The sequence below is a fragment of the Suncus etruscus genome, chromosome 6 (genome assembly GCF_024139225.1).
Source record: "Suncus etruscus isolate mSunEtr1 chromosome 6, mSunEtr1.pri.cur, whole genome shotgun sequence".
NCBI classification, from domain to species: domain Eukaryota; kingdom Metazoa; phylum Chordata; class Mammalia; order Eulipotyphla; family Soricidae; genus Suncus; species Suncus etruscus.
The window spans coordinates 36,760,287-36,781,939 of NC_064853.1; the positions used below are offsets into that span (position 1 = coordinate 36,760,287).

Below are 21,653 nucleotides of genomic sequence, written 5' to 3' on the forward strand. Positions count from 1 at the left end.
AACTAGTCTCAAGTTAGATTTCTCTACTGTTACCAGGGTTTAATAGCTCCTACTTTGCTGGACAATGAGACAAGTGATGAAACAGCGGCACTCATGAGACATAAAAGCAGTCACTGCTAAATACACTCACATCTTAGCATGCAGCACCAGACACATGCCAAGAACAACCCTGGCTCTGCTGTCAGGATCTGTATCACAACCACACGTGCAACCAAATGTAAGAACACTCATATACAGCCTGTGACTTGCAGTCTGTACCACTACCCAATGTGCAAGCACCACAATCAAATATGTGTAGCAATACCCTCTTCCTTTCCCAATCACCACAGAAACAACAGTAAGGGAAGGATAGTAACAAATTCTTCAATGGCTTCTCTCTCCTGTCATACTGCTTTCTTTGCTCTCTCCAGCCACTTGCCAGGGATCATCATACTCCTCCACTCCATCATCTGAAGTCACAAGACTCCGTCCATGCTATGTGTGTGGCTTTTCCAAGCGCTTTTCCAAGTGTCCTCACCTCCCACTGCCCTGACCACCTGTCCAAACTGCCTTTCCCTCTCCTCATTCATATCCCACCTCTCTGCAGTTGTCTTTTCAGGAGCAAAACCCCTCTAGGACAAGGGTCATGTTGACCTCTGTCATGGATTCCCAGCCCAGGAAGGATCTCACCACAGTAAGAGCTCAGTAAGCCCCTGATGACTGGATAGGCTAGGGAAGGAATGCGTCCCAGACCCCCACCAATAGCCCTCTGAACAAGATCATCAATTCCTACCTGATCCCTTTCTGCGTGGCAGGAATGCAAAGGCACTTCACTGACTTAGCTATACCCTCCCCCCAGGAGTCCCCTAACCATCCCATCTTCAGAGAAGGCCACCAGATCCCATCCGCCCACATTCAAAGTCAATAAGTGACAGAGCTAAGAACTACCTGTGCCCCCCAAAAATCAGGAACCTGGCCAGGGCCACCACATACCAGAGCCAGCTATAAGGGACCCCAGGCTCCTAGTATAGAGTGGATCTAAGGCCCAAAGCAAATTTATTTCCATAACTCAGATGAAAGTTACATTTTTGGGGGACCAGCGAGGTGGCGCTAGAGGTAAGGTGTCTGCCTTGCCAAGGAAGGACCGAGGTTCAATCCCCCGGTGTCCCATATGGGTCCCCCCAAGCCACGGGCAATTTCTGAGCGCTTAGCCAGGAGTAACTCCTGAGCATCAAACAGGTGTGGCCCCAAAAACCAAAAAAAAAAAAAAAAAAAAAGAAAGTTACATTTTTTTTTAGTAATCACCCTTGCCCAAATCTAGACTTAATCCATGTCACTGGACTAGGGATTTTCCAGTTCTACCATCTGCTTAAGACAACAAGACTAAAAAGTCTGTATCTCAAATGGACATTGAGTAAAAAAAGAAAACCCCAATGAAACAGATACAGAAGTAAACACTGGGGGAGGCAGACTTTCTGACTCCCCCAGCCTTCTGCACTGCTGGCCAGGGCCTGAAACTCAATGAACAGGACATTCACTTTACACCTTTACACTGCCTGCTAAGTCCCCAGTACATACAACTACACACACACACACACACACACACACACACACACACACACACACACACACTGGCTTCAACTAAGTCCCCAGTACATACAACTACACACACACACACACACACACACACACACACACACACACAAGCACAGTGGCTTCAAGGGCCTGAAACTCAATACACAGGACATTCTGTTCCTTTACACTGCCTAAGTCCCCAGTACATACTATACACTCACTCACACACACATACATACACTCACACACACAAACACACACACACAAGCACAGTGGTTTCATCACCTCACACTCTGTCAAAAACATCAGCTCAGGGCCCGGAGAGATAGCACAGCGGTGTTTGCCTTGCAAGCAGCCGATCCAAGACCAAAGGTGGTTGATTCGAATCCCGATGTCCCATATGGTCCCCCGTGCCTGCCAGGAGCTATTTCTGAGCAGACAGCCAGGAGTAACCCCTGAGCAACGCCGGGTATGGCCCAAAAACCAAAAAAAAAAAAAAAAAAAAAAACAGCAGCTCAGGCCTCAAAGCCTATGGCTGGGTTGACAGCTTTAAAGCCCTTCACAGTGTAGCAGGGGCTGCTCAAAGTTATTCATTAAGGAAATGGCCACCCAACCTTCAATTTTCAACTGAAGGCATCATTTCAGCAGTAACCACATAAATACCTTTGTGCTGAAGTTGCACCAAAATTAAAGTTGTGTAAACAAAGAAAATTAAACTGACTACAATTCTCAAACCCTAACAACAAACCCAGCATTACCTTGGACAGTTTTCCCCAAGTAATCTCCTTTGCGTTCCTTGTTAATAACGTACTGGTAGATCTTCCCAGTGGTCAGATTATTGTCCTTGGTGAGGCGGATGTCAAGGAATCGTTCATAGTTTCCCAGATCAAGGTCAACTTCTCCACCATCATCCAGCACAAACACTTCGCCTACAAGGAACAACGAAGACATTCAGGATGAGTGTAAAATGCTCATGCCATACATGGCACAACTGCAGCCCCGAATATAAGCACGTGAAGAGAACTAAGTTCCTATCAATGTGATACAGAGCAGGGCAATTTATTTCTAGCAGACTCCATGACATGAGAGAAAGAAAAATCACTATTCTCCAAACAGCAATTCCATAGTCCAGTATACTAACAAGCTTAGCCTGAATCAGACAGAGTTAAGAAAACAGCCCTAATGTCCATGGAATGGCAGGAAATGGCAGTCTGAAAGGTTGCCGATAGGTGGGACCTCACAGGGGTGTGGCAGCTGCTGCCTGAAGAAAAGAACTTTCAGCTGAGTCTCCTAGATTAGCAAAGAGAAGCTTAAATTGTGATGAAAGTGGGATGATTGAGAACTTAAATAACCTGTATACCGTCATGTTGGTTATAAATGACAGCCTCTGGGCTTCTCTTTAGTTCTAAACCAAGTTGTGAAATATGACACATTTCTCCCATTCTTTTATTCATTCCTTGAAAGAGCCTATAAACTTTTGTCCAGAATGCCTTATTCCTACCAACCCAACAGAAGACAAACTCAAATTGGGAAAGGCAAAATTGACTTCCTGCCCTTCCTAGAACTCTTTTTCCATCCAAAGTGTCTATACTCTTCACTCTTATATGTACTCTCATCACGCTATTTATTTCACTGATGACTATCACCCTTACATATTTCTGCTCAACTTTAGCAAGCAATAGTATGAAAACATACTTCTTCATAAGAACTATGTTTAAGGTGTATGTTACTGGAAGCCCCTCCTCTGGCTTTAAGCACAGCTTCGTAAAATACAAAGTACAAATATTCAGCAGTAACAATTCAGTTACTGTCCTACCCTCCCTTAACTGATTCAACGTTTTACTCACTTCAAAAGAAACTTGTTTATACCGTCTGGTTTACAGATCATCACCAAGCATCTCATTTCCTATCAAGGGCTTGCTATTAATAAAATCTTCATATAGTTTCCTTACAACCTTTATCCACCCATCCTAATTCTCAAAATTAGGGTCACAAAAAAATAAAAATATATTTCCTCTTCTTCAACACAGGACGGAAATTAAGTGTCCAAAGGTTTTTTTAGTGGGAGATAGGGCAGATTTTCTTCAGGGACCATAAAGATCATTTCTATTATTTCTACTTGCAGATACCTCTGAGACCCTAATTCAGTGTTCCTGAAAGTGGGTGAAACCACCCTTTGGGGGTTGCTGAAAGGATGTGGAATGAGAAAAGTGATAAGGTAGCCTTGGTTGCAACAGGAGATGCTTGGTATTTGCTGGGTTAAAGAAAGGTTTCCAAAGGGGGAGCAGAGGGCGAGCAGAGTGATTTTTTTTTTTCTGAAAAGGGGCGCAGCAGGTCAGATCAGTGAGGCCTGCTGCTCTAATTACTTTATTCCACAGTAAGAATTCTGCTTTCTCTGTTCAGAAGAGAAAGGCATTGCCATGTTAAGCTAATGGCCTTATTAGAAGATGTAGGAAGTTACACAGATACACTTGGAAACACACACTTTCCAAGAGTGGATAGCTATGTTCTGTCAGGCTGAAAAATTATTACTTTTTTTTGTTTTGTTTTGTTTTGTTTTGTTTTTGGGCCACACCCAGCGGTGCTCAGGGGTTACTCCTGGCTGTCTGCTCAGAAATAGCTCCTGGCAGGCACGTGGGACCATATGGGACACTGGGACTCGAACCAACCACCTTTGGTCCTGGATCAGCTGCTTGCAAGGCAAATGCTGCTGTGCTATCTCTCCGGGCCCAGATTATTACTTTATTAAAGAAAATGGGGTCAGGGGAGGCATTCTGCTTACCATGCTCATAAGGAGAGAATGTCCCAGCATCGATGTTAATGTACGGGTCGATTTTAATCGAAGTTACATGTAAACCACATGACTTCAAGATCGTGCCCACGCTGCTTGCAATGATTCCTTTTCCAATTCCTGATATCACACCACCAGTTACTAGAATGTACTTCATTTTACTTTATAATCTGGAAGAGGGTAAATGACAGATAAAATAGAAATTGAGGAAAAAAATATCGATGTAAATACTGGTTCTGCCACTTACCAACTAAGAGCCCTCTTGAAGCCTCAGGTTCCCTGACACAGACTCTGAGAAAGTGGTTAAGTGAGATCTCAACATGTTTCTGTGCCCTTTGAATGGCTTTAGTCATATGAGTGAAAAAGCTACTGCTGACCAAATACTGTGGCTTTTGGTAACGCTTGAGAGTCAGTCAGCCTCATGAAGCAAACAAACAAAAAGGCTCTTACACAGACAAAAAGGCTCTTACGTTCTTGACAGAGCTACATCCCAATGCTAGGGTCAACCATGAAAAAGACAGTGGCTAAATTACAATGTGTTATCAAGAAAACAGCTCTTCCGGGCTACGAAGATGAGAACTAAAGAAAGGGCTTTCAACATTTTATTTATTATTTTTGTTTTATTGTGTTGGTTTACTGTTATGCTGTCTTTAGGTTTTCTAGATGTAACATTTAAAGACACTGTAGATGAATTAAAATTTTTTTCTTTTTTTTTTTTTTTGGGCCACATGTGGCAGAGCTCAGAGCTTATTCCTGGCTCTGCACTCAGGAATCACTTCAAGAGAGTTCAGGGGACCATATGGAATGCCAGTGATTACACCGGGGTCAACTGCGCACAAGGTAAATGGCCTTCCCGCTCTACTTTGGCTCCAGCCCAAAATATTTTAATTAAAGTTCTCGTCTGTAATTTAATAATCTCTTTCAGGTAAGCCATGGAGAGAGACTTAGCCATTAGAGGTAAAAGGCCATCAGATAATAAGACAGCCTCAGGTACATAAGAGAGGACAAATTTGATTCAATCCAAAGAGTAATACAGCCCTGCTGGGATAAACAGAAAGGTGAGAGGTACAAGGGGCCAAGAACAGCTGAGGCAGGAAGGGAGGAAAAGTTATCAGCCTCCGGAGTCCAGAAACATCCTTCGGGCAGTAAATGGATTCAAAATGAGCAATACCATGAAGGAAAGGCTTCTCTGGCACGGCCAGGACATTTTCCTCTGGGAACACTTTATGTGAAGCCAATTTGTAATAAAAATAAACGAAGAATGGAACAAGGAAATCGGGAGTTCTGCTTGAAGCATTCCCCCCACCCCACGCCTCTTCTGGCAAGAATGAACACACTTGGCAAAGGAGTGAGAATGCTCAGAATATCTCCCCTCCAACAGTTCAGGAGACACCCACCCTCCTTCCTGCATCTCAGAGCTCATTCCCCGGCTTTTGCACATTACACACAGAATGTCCACAAAGGGGGTTCTATGGACTATCAATCCGATTGATAGTCCTCAAACTTTTTAAACAGGGGGCCAGTTCACTGTCCCTCAGACCATTGGAGGGTCTGACTATAGTAAAAACAAAACTTATGAACGAATTTTTATGCACACTGCATATATCTTATTTTGCAATGAAGAAACAAAACAGATACAAATACAATATATGGCCCAAAGGCCATAGTTTGAGGACCACTGAATCAGAGCAACACTGCTTACATAGTTTCTTTTAAGGCAGCATGGTAGAGGCCTTGAATGAGTACACTGTTGATAACCTCCCCCAAAAGGCAAATGTAACAGCATGCAGTTTTCCCCAAACTTAACAGACCCTTAGTCCTTAATATCTGAGGGATATGACCCAACTTGGTCCCTTCCATCTGAATGAATAGCAACTTGGCTACATTTTAGGAAAATCCTAAATTCCTGATAGGTCCTGGTCTCAGGAACTACAAATTTCTGGATGTTCCCAGAAATTCCTTAGGGCAACCCAAGTGGGTTAACTGCTCATTACTTCTATGGAAGACTTAATTGCATTTAATGTGTCCCAATTCTAGACTGGAAAATACCTCTTTTGTTTTGTTTTGTTTTTTTGTTGTTTTTTTTTTGTTTGTTTTTGGTTTCTGGGCCACACCCATTTGACTCTCAGGGGTTACTCCTGGCTATGCGCTCAGAAATCATTCCCGGCTTGGGGGGACCATATTGGACGCCGGGGATCGAATCGAGGTCCGTCCTACGCTAGCGCTTGCAAGGCAAACACCTTACCTCTAGCGCCACCTTCCCGGTCCTGGAAAATACCTCTTTTAGAGGAAGATTCTTTCATTTCCTGCACAGTTGTCTGGCAATAATATATATTCCTACTCCAAGAAAACGCAGGAGACGCTGAGAGGGCTCATACACTTTTATAATGTTGGTGTTTGGGGGGGGGGGGGCATAGGTTATCAAGAGCAAACCGATACATGCACCTTACTAGCCTCTATACTACATTCCAGAGATGACATGGAGCAGACCACAATTCCAACAGGTAAGAGCTCCTTTCTCAAGCAGTGCACTTAGACAAAAACATTTACAAACAAATGGTAATTAATGAGTCCAGTGATGATCCTAGGCCGGGAAGAAAAAAGAGAACACTTGCCATAGTGTCAAGAGCTGGGGGACAAGGGCCAGGGGTCCCTGCAGGGAGAAGGCAAGACAAGTGCATCCCTGGGTACAGGAACTTAGGGTACGGTTCTGGCTTTGTTACCTGAAAGTTGCAGCAGGTCTTTAAGGGAGGACTCCGTACAGGAAAAGGAACAAGTGGGGGGGGGGGGAGAAAAACACAGTGGCAAGGCTTCCACCGGAAACGGAGGGGCAGGCCAATGTGGACAACACACCCGCGCCCAGGCCCCTTTAAAAGTGGCCCCACTTAACTCGATTCTGGGGGAGGGGGGAGCGGGAATGGACAGACAGACACAAGGGAAGATTTTGAAGCACAGAAGCATCAGGTAGAAGCAAATCAACAAAGCAGGGTAGGGTCAGGAAGGGAGCGTGGAGCTTTGTCAACGGTTCCCTTGGGTGCAGACCCATCTGGTCAACTCGAGTCCATGTGGGACACGGGACGGGCTCTCCCCCCCCACCCCGAGTCCCTGTCACCGGGCTGCCAAGATGCTGCAGCGATCGGGACATGCGGGAGCTCTTAAGCCCGGACCACGCTGGCTGGGCCGACTCTTTAAACACGCAGCATCCTGGCTCAGACAGAGAGATCGCGAGGCGAGGCGATGGGGAGGAAAGAGGGAAGGAGGGGGGCTGTCACGGGGCTGGAGCGGGCCGCACCCTGAGGCCCTCCTCTCCTAGGCGAGCTGCAACAAGGCCTTCGGGGCCCACGGGAGTTCCGGCCTCGAGCTCACCCCCCTCACCCTCCCTCGGCCTCCTGAAGGGCCGAACCTGCGCGCCCCAGACGCCGGAGCGGGGTCCTCAGCCCCGCAGCCCCGACACGTCACGGCCCCCCGCGCTGCGCCCGGCCACGCGGCCCCGCGCGCGGGAGCCGGCTCCGCGCTCTCTGGCTCGCTCGCCGGATCGCCCGCCCACTCCCCGTTAGGCGCGCCACCCATTGGTCAGCCCGCCGAGCCACTTCGCCCCTGATTGGTGAGACGCGATGTCAATCATCCGGACGGGGTTGGTGGGGGCTGGTCCCGCGCCGGGCTCCGGAGCGCTAGCAGCGCCTAGAGTAGTTGCTCCGGGAGCAGCAGAATTGAGTTGACCCCCTCCCCGCCTGACCGACCGTCCCGCCCGCGTCAGCGTTACCTGAGGCCGGGCTTCGAATCCTACTGCCCCGCTATAGAGCTTTGAGCGACCCACGTCGCCGCCACACGGTCCAAACCCCGGCAGCCAGTGAAGCGGCCCCTCCGCACGCGCCCGGCAGTCTTTCACAGAGGCGGGCTCTAGGCACGGCGCACGCAGGGACGGTGGGCGTGGCGAGGCGTGACCACGCCCAGGTGGGGCGGGGCCTGAAGGAGGGTGAGGCGCCGGTTTGAGAAAGTGCGCAGGCGCGAGGCGCTTTCTTGCTCCTCTTTTCCCCCCCCGCCCCTCCTGCCTCTCTGACTGGAAGCTGGTTCTCTGAGAGTGGCCAAGACTGAGCCCCCCCTCAGAGAGAATTGGGTGACCTTTTTGCCTTGCCTTTTTTCTTTTTTTTTTTTAATCACTGCGAGTGAGGCCTTTATTTACTCTTATGGAATGAAAGTCCATTTCTTGACTCACGCCTAAGTACATCTTTTCTCTCTGGCTGCAGCCCCTTCCTGCTGGGGGCAGTGAGAGGTGAAGATGGCTGAGATGGTTCTAGAAGTTGAGACACAGCCTTTGGACTTGTACTTAAGAGGAATGGGTTTGATTCCTGGCATCGCACTGAGCATCAAACACTCACACCAAATCACCAAGCCTTGAGTTGAATACCTCTGGGTGTGGCCTAACAGACAATAAAGCAAATGTACCACAGCCTAAGCTCCTAGCTAGCTCCTACATACTCTTAAATCTTTAGCATTTGACCCTAGTTCTCCCACTGACTCTAAGATCCCCACTCTGCAGTGGGGTTCCCCCTTATAAGGGATGTGCCCAGGACTTACTCCTGATTCTGTTCATGTTAGGGGGGCCATATGTGGTGCCAGTGATCCAACCAGGATCTGCCTCTTGCAAGGCAAGCACCCTACCCACCCTGGTATCTCTCTCGCCCCATCTACTCCAAATGGAACTGCTTTGGCTGAGCAGGATCCTATAACTTCATCCAGTTGACATTAATTGGTACTATTAATTGGCACTGGGGTCAAACACCCTTGCCCCAGGACTGATAAAGTAATAAGGCAAAATGACCACTTTAGCTTCATGAGTTTAGCAAGGAGTAAGTAACCCCCATCTTTTAGGCTTGAGGATCCAGGGAGGTATAGACTTCCCTGGAGGGCCGGAGCGGTGGCGCTAGAGGTAAGGCATTTGCCTTGCAAGTGCTAGCCTAGGACAGACCAGGGTTCGATCACCTGGCATCCCATATGATACCCCCAAGCCAGAAGCGATTTCTGAGTGCATAGCCAGGAGTAACCCCTGAGCGTCAACAGGTGTGCCCCCCCAAAAAAAGAGACTTCCCTAGAATAGTAGCTTTAACACCAAGTCCCGATGGAGTCAGAGAAACATTCCAGCATAAAATACTACCTTGCAAGCTGCCAGCTCTGGTTCAATTCCCTGTACTACATATGTATGATTCCCAGAGAACAGAGCCATGAGAACAGCCAAGTGTACCCCCAAAAAATAACAAAAGAAAATTTTGACAATAAAGCCAAGACTTATAGTAAACTGGCAAAGAAAAGAAAGAGAAGTGGCCGGAGAGATAGCATGGAGGTAGAGCGTTTGCCTTGCATGCAGACAGACTGTGGTTCAAATCTCAGCATCCCATATCATCCCCTGAGCCTGCCAGGAGCGATTTCTGAGCGTAGACTCAGGAGTAACCTCTGAGTGATGCCGAGTGTGACCTAACAAACAAACAAACAAAAAAAAAAAAAAAGGAAAAGAAAAGAAAGAGGTGTATTAAAGTGAGTGAGGCAGAAGGAAGCTAGTGGAAGGTTCCAGAGGCCCAGAATCCTATGGCTAGTGTAAGTGAGCTGGAGAGAGCAAAAGCAAGCAAAAGTGAGCAAGGCCACTCTGCAGCCTGTGCGTTCTTGTTTCCTAAGGACAGTGGACACCATAGGAACATTTTTTTGGACACACCCGGTGGTGCTCAGGGATTACTCCTGGCTGTCTGCTCAGAAATAGCTCCTGGCAGGCATGGGGGACCATATGGGATGCCGGGATTTGAACCAACCACCTTAGGTCCTGGATCGGCTGCTTGCAAGGCAAACACTGCTGTGCTATCTCTCCGGGCCCTCCATAGGAACATTTTTGAGAAGTTATTTTTTTGGGTGGTGGTTGTTTGTTTTTAGTGTTTTTGATAAAAAGGTTTTCGTTTTCTTTTTGAATAGTAATTCACTAGATCCTATAAATGTTTTATTTCACCTTTTTCCCTTATTATCTTGGCTGAAGTAAAGATATTTTTCAATACAACTCTGGTTTGTTATTCAAATTACATTTCCAAGAATTCCAGATACAAACAGAATTTAATTGTGTAAACTGTTTGCTTGTTTTTTCTCCACACACTACACAAACTTAGACCAGAAAAGTTAGTCTCTCTATCTATATTTCAATGCTCCTGTTTGTTACCTGAAAGCAATTTGTCCCAAGTTCTAGCACACCTTCTTTAAAGGATTTTAAAAGGTGTGACATTAGGGACTAAAGAGATAGTATGGTGGGGAAGGTGCTTGCCTTGCACACAGCCAACCCAAGTTTGATCCCCAGTTCCCCCATATAGTCCCCAAGCCCCACCAGGAGAGCTCCCTGAGCACAGAGCCAGATGTAAGTCCTGAGCACAGCAGATGTTGCTCCCCCTAGTTCCCTCCACCAAAAAAGGTGTAATGTGTGCTTTGCATGTGGGAGCCCCAGATTCAACCCCCACACCTCCTGGTCCCTGACCAGAAGTGGTCCCCAAGCACACTGCTAGGTTTGGTCCCTAAAAGAAAGCATAGATGTAGCAAATCAGGTTTGTTGTTTAGTAAAATATGCAAAGAAAATGATTTTCTTTTATCTTTTTGGTTTTTTGGACCACACCCAGCAGGGCTACCTGCTCTGCTATAGCTTCAGTGGAAAATTATTTTCTTTGTAGAAGTAAAGTCACTTGAACAAATGGATTCCTGAAAAACCTGTTAGGGGACATTTGCAGTGATTCCAAAGAAGCTCCTGTGTTTGGAAATCTGGACCACTGGTGCTCCACTCTGGGCAGCTTTAAATCTAAACCATGGCTGTCATGAGCCTGAAGGGGCTCTGAGACTGCACATTCCCCCAAGAAGTATTTGTTATTTGTCACAGTGCCTGGGCCAGGACAGACCCTGAGAACATGCTTGTTCAAAACAGGAGGAGAAGATAAAACATAAAAGATTCAGACTTCCGGCTCTCTATCCATCCTCTCTTGAGCTGGAGGCTAGCTCTAGCAGCATGGGGTTTGGGGAAACCCCATGTGGAAGGCCTTCTCCCTAACTTGGGTGCGCTGGGAGCCTTGATAGGCCCCCAGCCTTCCCCTCTTCTGCCCCCGGCCTCCAGGCCTTCTGGGGTTTCATCTCAGGAGGCCAGCAATGGTGGGTCTTAACTTGGGGTGTGCTAAGATTTGCTCGATTGCGCCAAGTTTGTCACTGGTAATTTCTGACTAGTCCACATATGGAAATACACTGCATGTATTAAGAGTATCCCTTATCTTTATGTTTGTTTTGCGTATCCAGAATGTCCATTTTGTATTCTTCCCTTTCTCACACCCCTACAAAGCTCATTTTTACTCCTTAACTCTCTCACCCCCCCCAAATATCACTAACCCACATTACTCTTTTTAACTTTAGTACTGCACAATCCTAATCACAGACCAAAGCATTGTGTGTGACAATCCCAAACTGTTTCAAAAGACATAAAATGGACACGTATTTCTTTAGAATATTTTGTGTTTTTTTTCTCTGACAGCTATAAGTCTTACTAAATATTCTCTTATACAGTGACGATTCTAACCACTTTTTATCTTCTCTTTATGAGCTGTTCAACAAGGAATTTTGTTGGAAGAGTCCTCCAGTTTAATGCTTATGATTGAACCATGTCATGGGGATTGTTGGACTTGTTCTTATGGCCCCCATATGTGCCAATAACGCCACGTGGCATTGCTCCTTTTGTGCATAGGCACATTAAAATGGGAAAATACTATACATACAAATAAAATCCTATCTAATAGAGATTGGAACACACAAATCTTGTAGTGCAAAGGGACCTTACACCCTGAACATTGATATAACGACCTGGCACAGGCCTCAGAAGAAAGGGCATTTTTCATTCACTTCTTAACCAGGGAAGGCATCCACGAAACATTCAGGTTTGTCTATAACATCACCTGGAAGCAATCCTCTACCACGGAAGACCCTACCACTGCTCAGACATCGACCTGCTCAAAAGAGACTTTCCTTAACACTGAGAAGACTTAACAACAACAACAACAGGACAGGGCTCTCTGCATTGCCCTTTAATGGTGAGGTGAAACAAGAGGACGCTCCACATCCTGACTTCAATGTAGGATATGCAGATTCCAGGATATTTAATACAGAAACATGATACCAACAACAGAGACAGTGTGAAAAATAAAAGTGTGTTGGCATTACAGACAATGTCTTGGATTGGACGATCTAGCTTGCCTGGAGCCTTGATTTGGTCTTATGCCAAGAAACTTCAGGGATCGTGTCTCTTTGTATTTAGGCCAAGGTTATTCCTTTCCATTCCCCTCATATTTTGGTGGGCCTATGCAAACAACAATTGACACTCTAACACCATTGTTACTGTGCTCCTTTGACTCTAATCCTTAAAAAAAAACCCACTTAAAATTTGAGGTTATCTTAAGCTAATTTGCATGTACATGGAAATGTAAAAAATACTATGCCTCTAATGTTTAAGGAGTTACGTAAGTTTTATGGCTTTAGATTGCCTTGTGTGCTGTTAAGAAATATTACAATGTGTTACAATCTGGGGACTTGAGGGACAAAGTAATTGTACATGGATTCTGTTTTATTTATCTTAATGTTCTTTGGCTGAAAGTTCAAAGTTAAGATATCAGCAAGGGGACTTCTGAGAATTATGTTATGAGTGATTGTCCTTCCACTGTAACTTTACCTTGTCCTCTTTCTTTGCATCTTTGTTCTCATAATTAAAAATAAAAAAAATTAAAAAAAAAAGATAAAAGAATCAGCCCTTGGACAGCTAGCTAAAAGTTCGAACTCCCCGACTGCCAGTTAGTCCAGGGGTCCAGATTCCCCCACTCCAGAATGCTCTTCATGGCCACATCTGGTTACCTGGGCCTTGGGGGACGGGATGGGGTGGAGGAAAACTCCTCCCTTCTCCATTCATTTGCAAGCTACAGAGGTGAGAGCTGGGCTTGGAGACCACACATTCCAGGAGTTTGCCCCTTGCTCTGGTATGTGGTGGGCACTGGGCTGGACAGCCAACCAAAGAACCCCCCGGACTGCAAGTTAGTCTGGGGGGGGCAGATTCCCCCACACCAGAATGGTCTTCATGGCCACATCTGGTAACCTGGGCTTTGGGGGATAGGATGGGGTGGAGGAAAACTCCTTCCCTCTCCATTCACAAGCTGCAGAGGCGAGAGCTGGGCTTGGAGACCACAGCTAGCCAAAGCAGATTTATCTCAACCATAGCAGCCCCTCTGCAGGGGTGTCCTTTTTTTTTTTTTTTTTTTTTTTTTTTTACCGATAACCATTTTCAAAAGCGCGAGTGCATATACCCTCTTTAACATTGTTCAAAAATATTCTAATTCTTGACTATTTATAGGAAAGGAAATGGAATATCCTATATATGGAGGATAGCACTCATATTGATCTCTGAAGTCAGTGTCTAAGTGAACGTTACTTTCTATACAGTTGTCCTCTGTGACTGCAGAGCCTTATTCTTAAATATTTCATCTATACAATGTATATAGCCCCTCTTCTATATTGCCTTTCCACACCCAGAGACCTTTCTACTCCCCCCAAATCCCAACCCGGATTTGTTATTTCCCCCTTATTTAACCCTCTTTACCCTCAGTTTTTAACCTGTTAGGCACCAAGACCGACCTCCTTCCCAACAGACCACCATCCAGCTCCTCAATGAAAGACACCCTCTCAATCCCTCATCTTGTGTCTCAGCAAGAAACCACAACCAATAAGCCTCCTGACTCAAGCTTGTGACCCCTCTCACCCCCTTCAAATTGTGGACGTTGCATGATACCGGATTCAGCTGCAGCAAAACCCCCAATTCAAGGACACTACAGGACTCTGAAATGCCGCAAATTATATCTCTAGACCAAAGTCTGTGATACGAAAAAGTACCTTGGCTTTCACTGCCCACGAGAATATCTCAGAAGACCTAATTGGGAGGCCTATATTGCCTACATAAGCTTAATACCTTTATAATAATGTATCTTAAGATATGTATTCCTAAACATACAGATAGCCTCCCCCATTACTTCCTTTCTTCAAATACCTTTTTTTCCTTTTTTTTCTCAATTTCCTTTCCTTTTTTTTATATCTCAATTTCATCTATATATTCTATTTTTATATATATACATATTTTCTCTACCCTCATCAGTTTTGGTGCTGCTTTGTACAAAATCTAAGAAAACGTCTTGCCTGGGACAAAAGCTCAGACCACACCACAGATACTGTACGAGTAGCCTGTCATCCTTACCCGGAATACCACCAGCAATACAAAATGACACCATATGTTTTTGTATAGGCACAGTATATAAGGGAAAATCATGAACGCAGACACAAGATCTTATCTTCTAAGGATAAGAACTCACACTTTTTATACAAGGGTGCCTCCCATCCTGGACATATGTCATGTGGATACAACTCAGTCTCCACGAGATTGGACAGTATTAGTTCATTCTCTAATCCCAGATTTCAGACGTAGAACTGAAACAACCCCCTGTAACAACATCAGGAACTAATCTCTGTTGGGAGATATACTTGTGCCAGTGTTAATATGACAACAAGGGGGCCCGGGGAGATAGCACAGCGGCGTTTGCCTTGCAAGCAGCCAATCCAGGACCAAAGGTGGTTGGTTCGAATCCCGGTGTCCCATATGGTCCCCCATGCCTGCCAGGAGCTATTTCTGAGCAGACAGCCAGGAGTAACCCCTGAGCACCACTGGGTGTGGCCCAAAAACCAAAAAAAAAAAAAAAAAAACCCAAAAAGAAAATATGACAACAAGGATAGGGAGGAAATGACAACTTGACCTAAGACCAGGAGGTCCTATCACATCACCTAACACTAAGTGGAAATCAGAAGATGTATCCTTCTTTGAACTATGAAAAATAAGAGCGCTAACTACAGAAAACTGACTTTGACAACCGTGACTGGGCAGACCGTACCTTGAGATCATTAAGGAAAACCCTACCCTAGGCTATAGACCAGGTCTCCTACAAAAATCAAGATTTCTGCCCGGAGAGATAGCATAGTGGCGTTTGCCTTGCAAGCAGCCAATCCAGGACCAAAGGTGGTTGGTTCGAATGCCGGTGTTCCATATGGTCCCCCGTGCCTGCCAGGAGCTATTTCTGAGCAGATAGCCAGGAGTAACCCCTGAGCACCGCCGGGTGTGGCCCAAAACCAAAAACAAACAAAAAAAATTTCTTAGTGCAGAGGCCCAATTCTGACACCAGAGACTGAGCAGAACCTTTGGAACCATAATTTCCTAGACTTCGGCTTAGGGAACGAGCAAAAACATGGAGCACATGATACAAAAAAACTGAACACAACAACAATGTTGGAACAGTACCTCTAGAACCTTAAAGACTCTATCCTAGGCCTTGTCCTAGGACCTGCGCAAATACCAAGATTGCTTGCTACAGTGGCCTTATTTTCTCATCCACAACCAGGAGGAAAGGTTTTTGACACCACACACACAAAAAAAAAACCTGGGATATGGCAATGAGAAGGTATGGAGCCAGTGGTTGTTCCCATAACAATATGCTTCAAGAGTGGAGAAACCCTGAATCTCTTAGGCCACGGAAATTTCCTTCCTTCCTCAATACTTACTGTGCCTATATAAAAAAAAAAAATAGTGGGGTAACACCAAGCCCTGCCACTGCACCACTTTCTGCTTTTGTTTTGCTTTATTTTTTGTTTGCTTTTTGATATTATCTCACTTCTCTTTTTTCTTCCACTTTTTTCTTTCTTTTTAACTTTTGTGGATATTATTCGGTGATTTTTTTTCTTTCTATTTTAGTAATTGATATCAAGTTTTTTCTTCTCTTTTCCTTAACCTTTTTATCTCCAACAGAATAGCATAACTTGAATCATTCAGCCTCATAAATTGAGGGGGGGGGGGAAGAATGATACCAGGACCAGTCATATGAACATGTAGTGTAAATAAAAAATGACCAGACTGGAACACCAAACAGAATAGATACCCAACCTATAACAAGCTGTAAGGTGGAGACCAGTTACACTAGGATTCTGGGGGGTAATGGGGGGATATGTGGGAGACAAGCTGGGAACAGGAGTGGAGGGAGAACAACATTGGTGGTGGGAAAGCCCTTCATTCATTGTCACCATGTACTGTAAATAATTCTATGTAATAAACTTCAGTCACAATAAAAATAAATATTAGAAGAAAAAAAAAGAAGAAGAATCAGCCTTGGGCCTGAGAAAAAGAGTTTATCAAATTGGATGCGTGCTTTGAACATAGGAGATCTGAATTCCATCCATCCAAAGCACTGCAAGAAACCCTGGAGTAATCTCTTCATAGAGAGCTAGTAGTGCTGGCTCACAAAACAGGGAGTAGCCCCACTAGCACCACCAGACTTGACCTCTAAAACAAATGCAAAACAAAAAACCAGGCCTTTCCCCTTTCTTTTTCAACCCTCCACTGTCAACTGACAGTCTGAGGAGTATGAGAACAAAGAGCTTTCAGGAGAGCACCAATGAGCTGCAAATACTGTATCTCATTCAAACACTCTGTGTGCACAAGCTCTGCCTTCTCTACTGTGGTGTCCACAAACTTACCCTTTTCCTTCACTTCAAGTGTTAGAGCTTCATCTGCTCAACAATGTTATGCCATAGTTACTCCCTTTGGTATCATCAGTTTTTCTCCCTCTACTAGAACATTTATACTAGCATAATATAATTCCTACCAACTCAAAACCTCTCTCGATTATTTCAATTCTTTCTTGGGCTATGCCTTCATTGATGCCCCCTTTCAGCACAACTAGAAAATGTACTTGCCCACCCGTCTCTATGAATTTCGGCCATGCTGGAGATTGAACTAAGAACCTCCTGCATGCAGGGCCAGTGCTCTACTACTGAACTATATCCCTATAATATATCCCTGCTCCTCTTCCCCTTTTGAACTCATCCTGATCTGGTTATTGGCCATGGAATCCACTAAAACTGCTCTTGTTCACAATTAACTTCAATGGAGCCTTGGAGACAGCACAATGGACTGGGGTTCATGCTCTGCATGCTGGCACCCCAGTGTAATCCCCAACATCACATTAAAGTATTGGTGAAAGAGATCTTGGAGCACGGAGCCCTTAGCAAACTTTCAATTCAGGTCAGAATAGTAACTACTATCGGGCCTTTGATTCATTGGATCTCAGTTACAATGACTCTACCTGCATAGCACATGGGACCCAGGTAAGAAAGAAAATAAGCGGATATCTTTCTATTCTGATTTTTACAAAAACACTAGTCTGGTAAAAAGGCCCAAGTTGGTCCACCCCTAAGCCAGGCACCCATTTTGTCTAGTTCCTCCCTTGCTCCATCCTGCTTCTCTCAGAAGTGTCTCCCTAAAGGGTATCCCCCACCACTCACGAGCAACAGCCCACCTGTTCTCTCCTTAGCACATCTGAGGGTCACCCTGAGACTGTCCTACCACAGATACCAGAAGGCCATTTTTCTGATCTGTCTCCTCCAAGCCAGATTGTGACCACTTATCATTACATAACCTTTCTATGTCCCTGTTCCCTTATCTGGTTCAGTCTTGGTCACATTTTAATAATCAGGATCCAGCCTATCTCATGCCCCTGCTATCTATGATGCAAATGCCATAATTATGACTCCTTACAGAGGAAATAGAGACACCCTGAAGCTGTGGGCCAGGTGTGAAGGCTCACTTTGAACCTTCTTTCTGTGTCACACCACCTTACCCACCCATCCACCCACACCCAACCCCACTGGCCAAAGGTTCCCTCCCAAAGTCACTCCAAGTCATTTCACTTCCCAGAAACTTGCTGTGCTCTGGTCTAGCATTTGCTTCCCCCACCCACACAGAATTGGACTAAGTATTCTAATTTTTGTTTGGGGACCACACCAAGAGGTACTCTGGGGTTGCTTAAGGCTCTGTGCTGAGGGATCACTCCCAACTGTTCTTAGGGGTGTTGAGGATCAAATATAGGCTTCCTGAATGCAAAGCCTAAACCCAGTCAATTGCATTATTTCTCCAGCTTCTATAGTCTAAACTTTAATTTTTTATTTAATAATCAAACGGTACAAAACTCATAAGGTAAGAAGGAATACACAAGAAAGACCTCTCTTTCAAACCTAGTTCCCAGCCACCTAATCTACCTCCAAACCTCCACTAAGAGCCAGCCTGTTTCCAGTCTCTTGTTTACCTCACAAGAAACTTAAGACCAAAGAGATAGGGCCCGGAGAGATAGCACAGCAGAGTTTGCCTTGCAAGCAGCCAATCCAGGACCAAAGGTGGTTGGTTCAAATCCCGGTGTCCCATATGGTCTCCCGTGCCCGCCAGGAGCTATTTCTGAGCAGACAGCCAGGAGTAACCCCTGAGCACTGCCGGGTGTGGCCCAAAAACCAAAAAAAAAAAAAAAAAAAAGACCAAAGAGATAGACCAGAAGGCAGGGCACTTGTTTTGCACACAAGTGACTCAGGTTTGATCCTCAACACATTAGACATTTGGTAAGTATTTGATCCTCCAATAAATAAATCCAGCACTTAATTTCATCCCCAAATCCAAGATCCTACAAAAATGTAGGTAGTCAAGACACACACTTGACTATTAACTTCCCAATTTCATAGCAGCCAAAGTGAAGAGAGTTAAACTAAGTAAAATACACACACACACACACACACACACACACACACACGCACGCACGCACGCACGCACGCACGCACGCACGCACGCACGCACGCGCACACACACAAGGGCCAGAGAGATAGTAAGGTGTTAAAGCACTTGCCTTGCCTTCTACAACTCCATTTCAATCCCTGGCCCTGAGTAAATGTCCCCCCAACACTGCTAGTGGTCACTCCTGAGTCAGGAATAGCCACTGAACAATCACTGGGTCTGGCCTCACAAAACAAACAAACAAAACTATATAATTTCCTAACAGAAAAATCACATCCTCACATTCCTTTTAGTGGCAGTTCTAAGTCCTTATCCCACTCCTCTCTACTTTTCTTTGATAGATTTGATTAAAGTGGTCATAACTGATGCTGTCTGTGTTCTCTACCAGACAGTGTGCATCTTCAGTTAGTATTCTCACACACTGCAGGAGAAAGCTGCTCAGTCAGTGCTCACTGAATGAATGGTAAGGACTATTATACTTGTCTATGAGACCTGAAATCAACTCCAACTGCAAGTCTTTGTGGAGGAGGCATAGGATGAATGGAAGGAGGAAGCTTCTCTTTTTTTTTGGGGGGGGCCACACCCTGTGACGCTCAGGGGTTACTCCTGGCTATGCGCTCAGAAGTTGCTCCTGGCTTCTTGGGGGACCATATGGGACGCCGGGGGATCGAACCGCGGTCCGTCCTAGGCTAGCGCAGGCAAGGCAGGCACCTTACCTCCAGCGCCACCGCCCGGCCCCAAGCTTCTCAACCACATCTAGACAGCAGACACACAGATACACAGGTTATCTTCTTAAATTCTCAAGGAAGTTAGATAAAAATGCCACCAAGGGTGATTCAGACAAAGCTATTCTGCAGTGAGCCAAGAGGTCAGAGTATATGTGGAATGCGGGAGAGCCCCTGTTAGAGCATTGAATTAGAGCCTCCGTAAGGATGGTTCTCAAACCTGAATACTGGGGAGATTTTGAGAGGCAGTCAGTTCAATATTACACTTTCTCAGAGATCCATGGAAAAAGCTAGTCTGAGTGAAATTCAACAACTTTTAGAACCAAAACGATAATACAGTAGGTTGAGTGCTTGTCTTGCAAGCAGCTGACCTGGGTTTGATCCCTGGCACTGTATATGGTCCCATAAGCCCCATCAGGAATGATTTCAGAGCTCTGAGTACTGCTGGGTGTGCCACCGCACCAACAAAAGACAACTTTTAAGTATAAGTTGAGCTTGCAGGTAAAATTCTCATTCATCTCGGAATTAATTGTTGTCCTTCAGAACGCTCATAATGGAATGGCAGGATAATCTGATAGAGCCATCTGTGTCATAACATTTAATAAAATGTTTTACTAATATATAGAACCACATGGTATAATCATATAGGAAGACTTCAATAATATTTAAAGAAAATGTAGTAAAAGAGAAAGAAAAATAACTATGCTATTAAAGAAATCAACTAATACTTGGTTGATATATATACCATACCTAACATCATCACACTTTCCAGATTTGAGAAGCCCACTGGTTTCATGAAAATTGATTTTTGGTTTTTGGGCCACATCCTAGATATGACCCAAAACATATCCTTCCCCCCCCAAAAAAAAAAACTGGATGTTTCCAGCAATACTTCCTGGGGTGCTTTTTAAACTGGGGTAGTTGACTAAAATCAATACATCAATATTCTGAAATTCACAGAGCATATCTAGCAGAATTCTAGTCCCCAGAGTGGAGTGATCTTACCAAAAGGCCCTAAATAAGGAATAGTCAGGAGACTGAGAGATTTGCAAATATTTGCACTCTGGAAGCACCCAGTTAACTCATAATATATGTCTAAGAGTTAGTAGTTAGTATTTGACAGACTCCAGACATCTGTATCTAAGATCTCTCTTCAAAATCTGTTTGTGTCTCCAAGAACTCACATGCCTACCATTAGTGCCATGTTCATTTGAAAATCACTTCTAAACCTAGGGGGTGAGGGAAACAGGGACGACTCATGTAGGATCTCAGCAACTCCCAAATGTAGATAATGGGCCCTTCTATCTGTATTTCATATAATAAGGGTTTTTGAAAAATGACTCCACCTTTTAAATTATTTGCATTCAACATATATTTAAGTGTGAGTTCAAGGGGATAATAGATTAAAATACCCATCTATTTGTGGGTTTAAGTAACTGTAAAGATAGACAAAGAAGATATGGTACAGATGATAAAGAAAAGTTATTTTTATTGTTTTGTTTGTTCAAAAACAATTGGGGGTCCTCCCAAGCAATGCTCAGGACCCAATGACCACTGTGATATTCAACCAACCAGGCCAATGGTTCAGTGCTAGGACCTGAAGAGGCTGTGTATTTGGATTTGCTGTTTGTGCCCCTAGAACACAGAGCCATATCTGGCAACACTCATGAAGCCATTTGGTAATAGAGATTGAACCCTGCTGCAAGGCAAGCACTTTAAACCTTTTAACTCTCTGACCTCTATTGGCTTTACATTTTTGCTTATATTGTGTACACTTTTTTTTAACCAAAAAATGCACAATCTAAAAAGTTTAAATATCAAAGAATCAGAGTAATAACACAGCAGGTAGTATGCCTGTCTTTGCATGTGGTCAACCAGGTTCGATCCTCAG

The 21,653-nt window shown here is 44.8% G+C and overlaps 1 protein-coding gene across 1 annotated transcript in view; it reads right to left on the minus strand.

Annotated features, from left to right (window-relative positions):
* Positions 1-7,184, minus strand: part of CTPS1 (CTP synthase 1) — a 1,052,426-nt gene extending 1,045,242 nt beyond the window's left edge. Inside the window, exons 1-3 of the mRNA XM_049774765.1 lie at positions 7,069-7,184; positions 4,337-4,515; positions 2,313-2,483 (exon numbers count right to left, since the gene is read on the minus strand). Coding sequence (XP_049630722.1) covers positions 2,313-2,483; positions 4,337-4,502 — 337 coding nt within the window. The 5' untranslated portion in view covers positions 4,503-4,515; positions 7,069-7,184. The remainder of the gene's footprint in view (positions 1-2,312; positions 2,484-4,336; positions 4,516-7,068) is intronic.
* Positions 7,185-21,653: the final 14,469 nt, after the last annotated feature.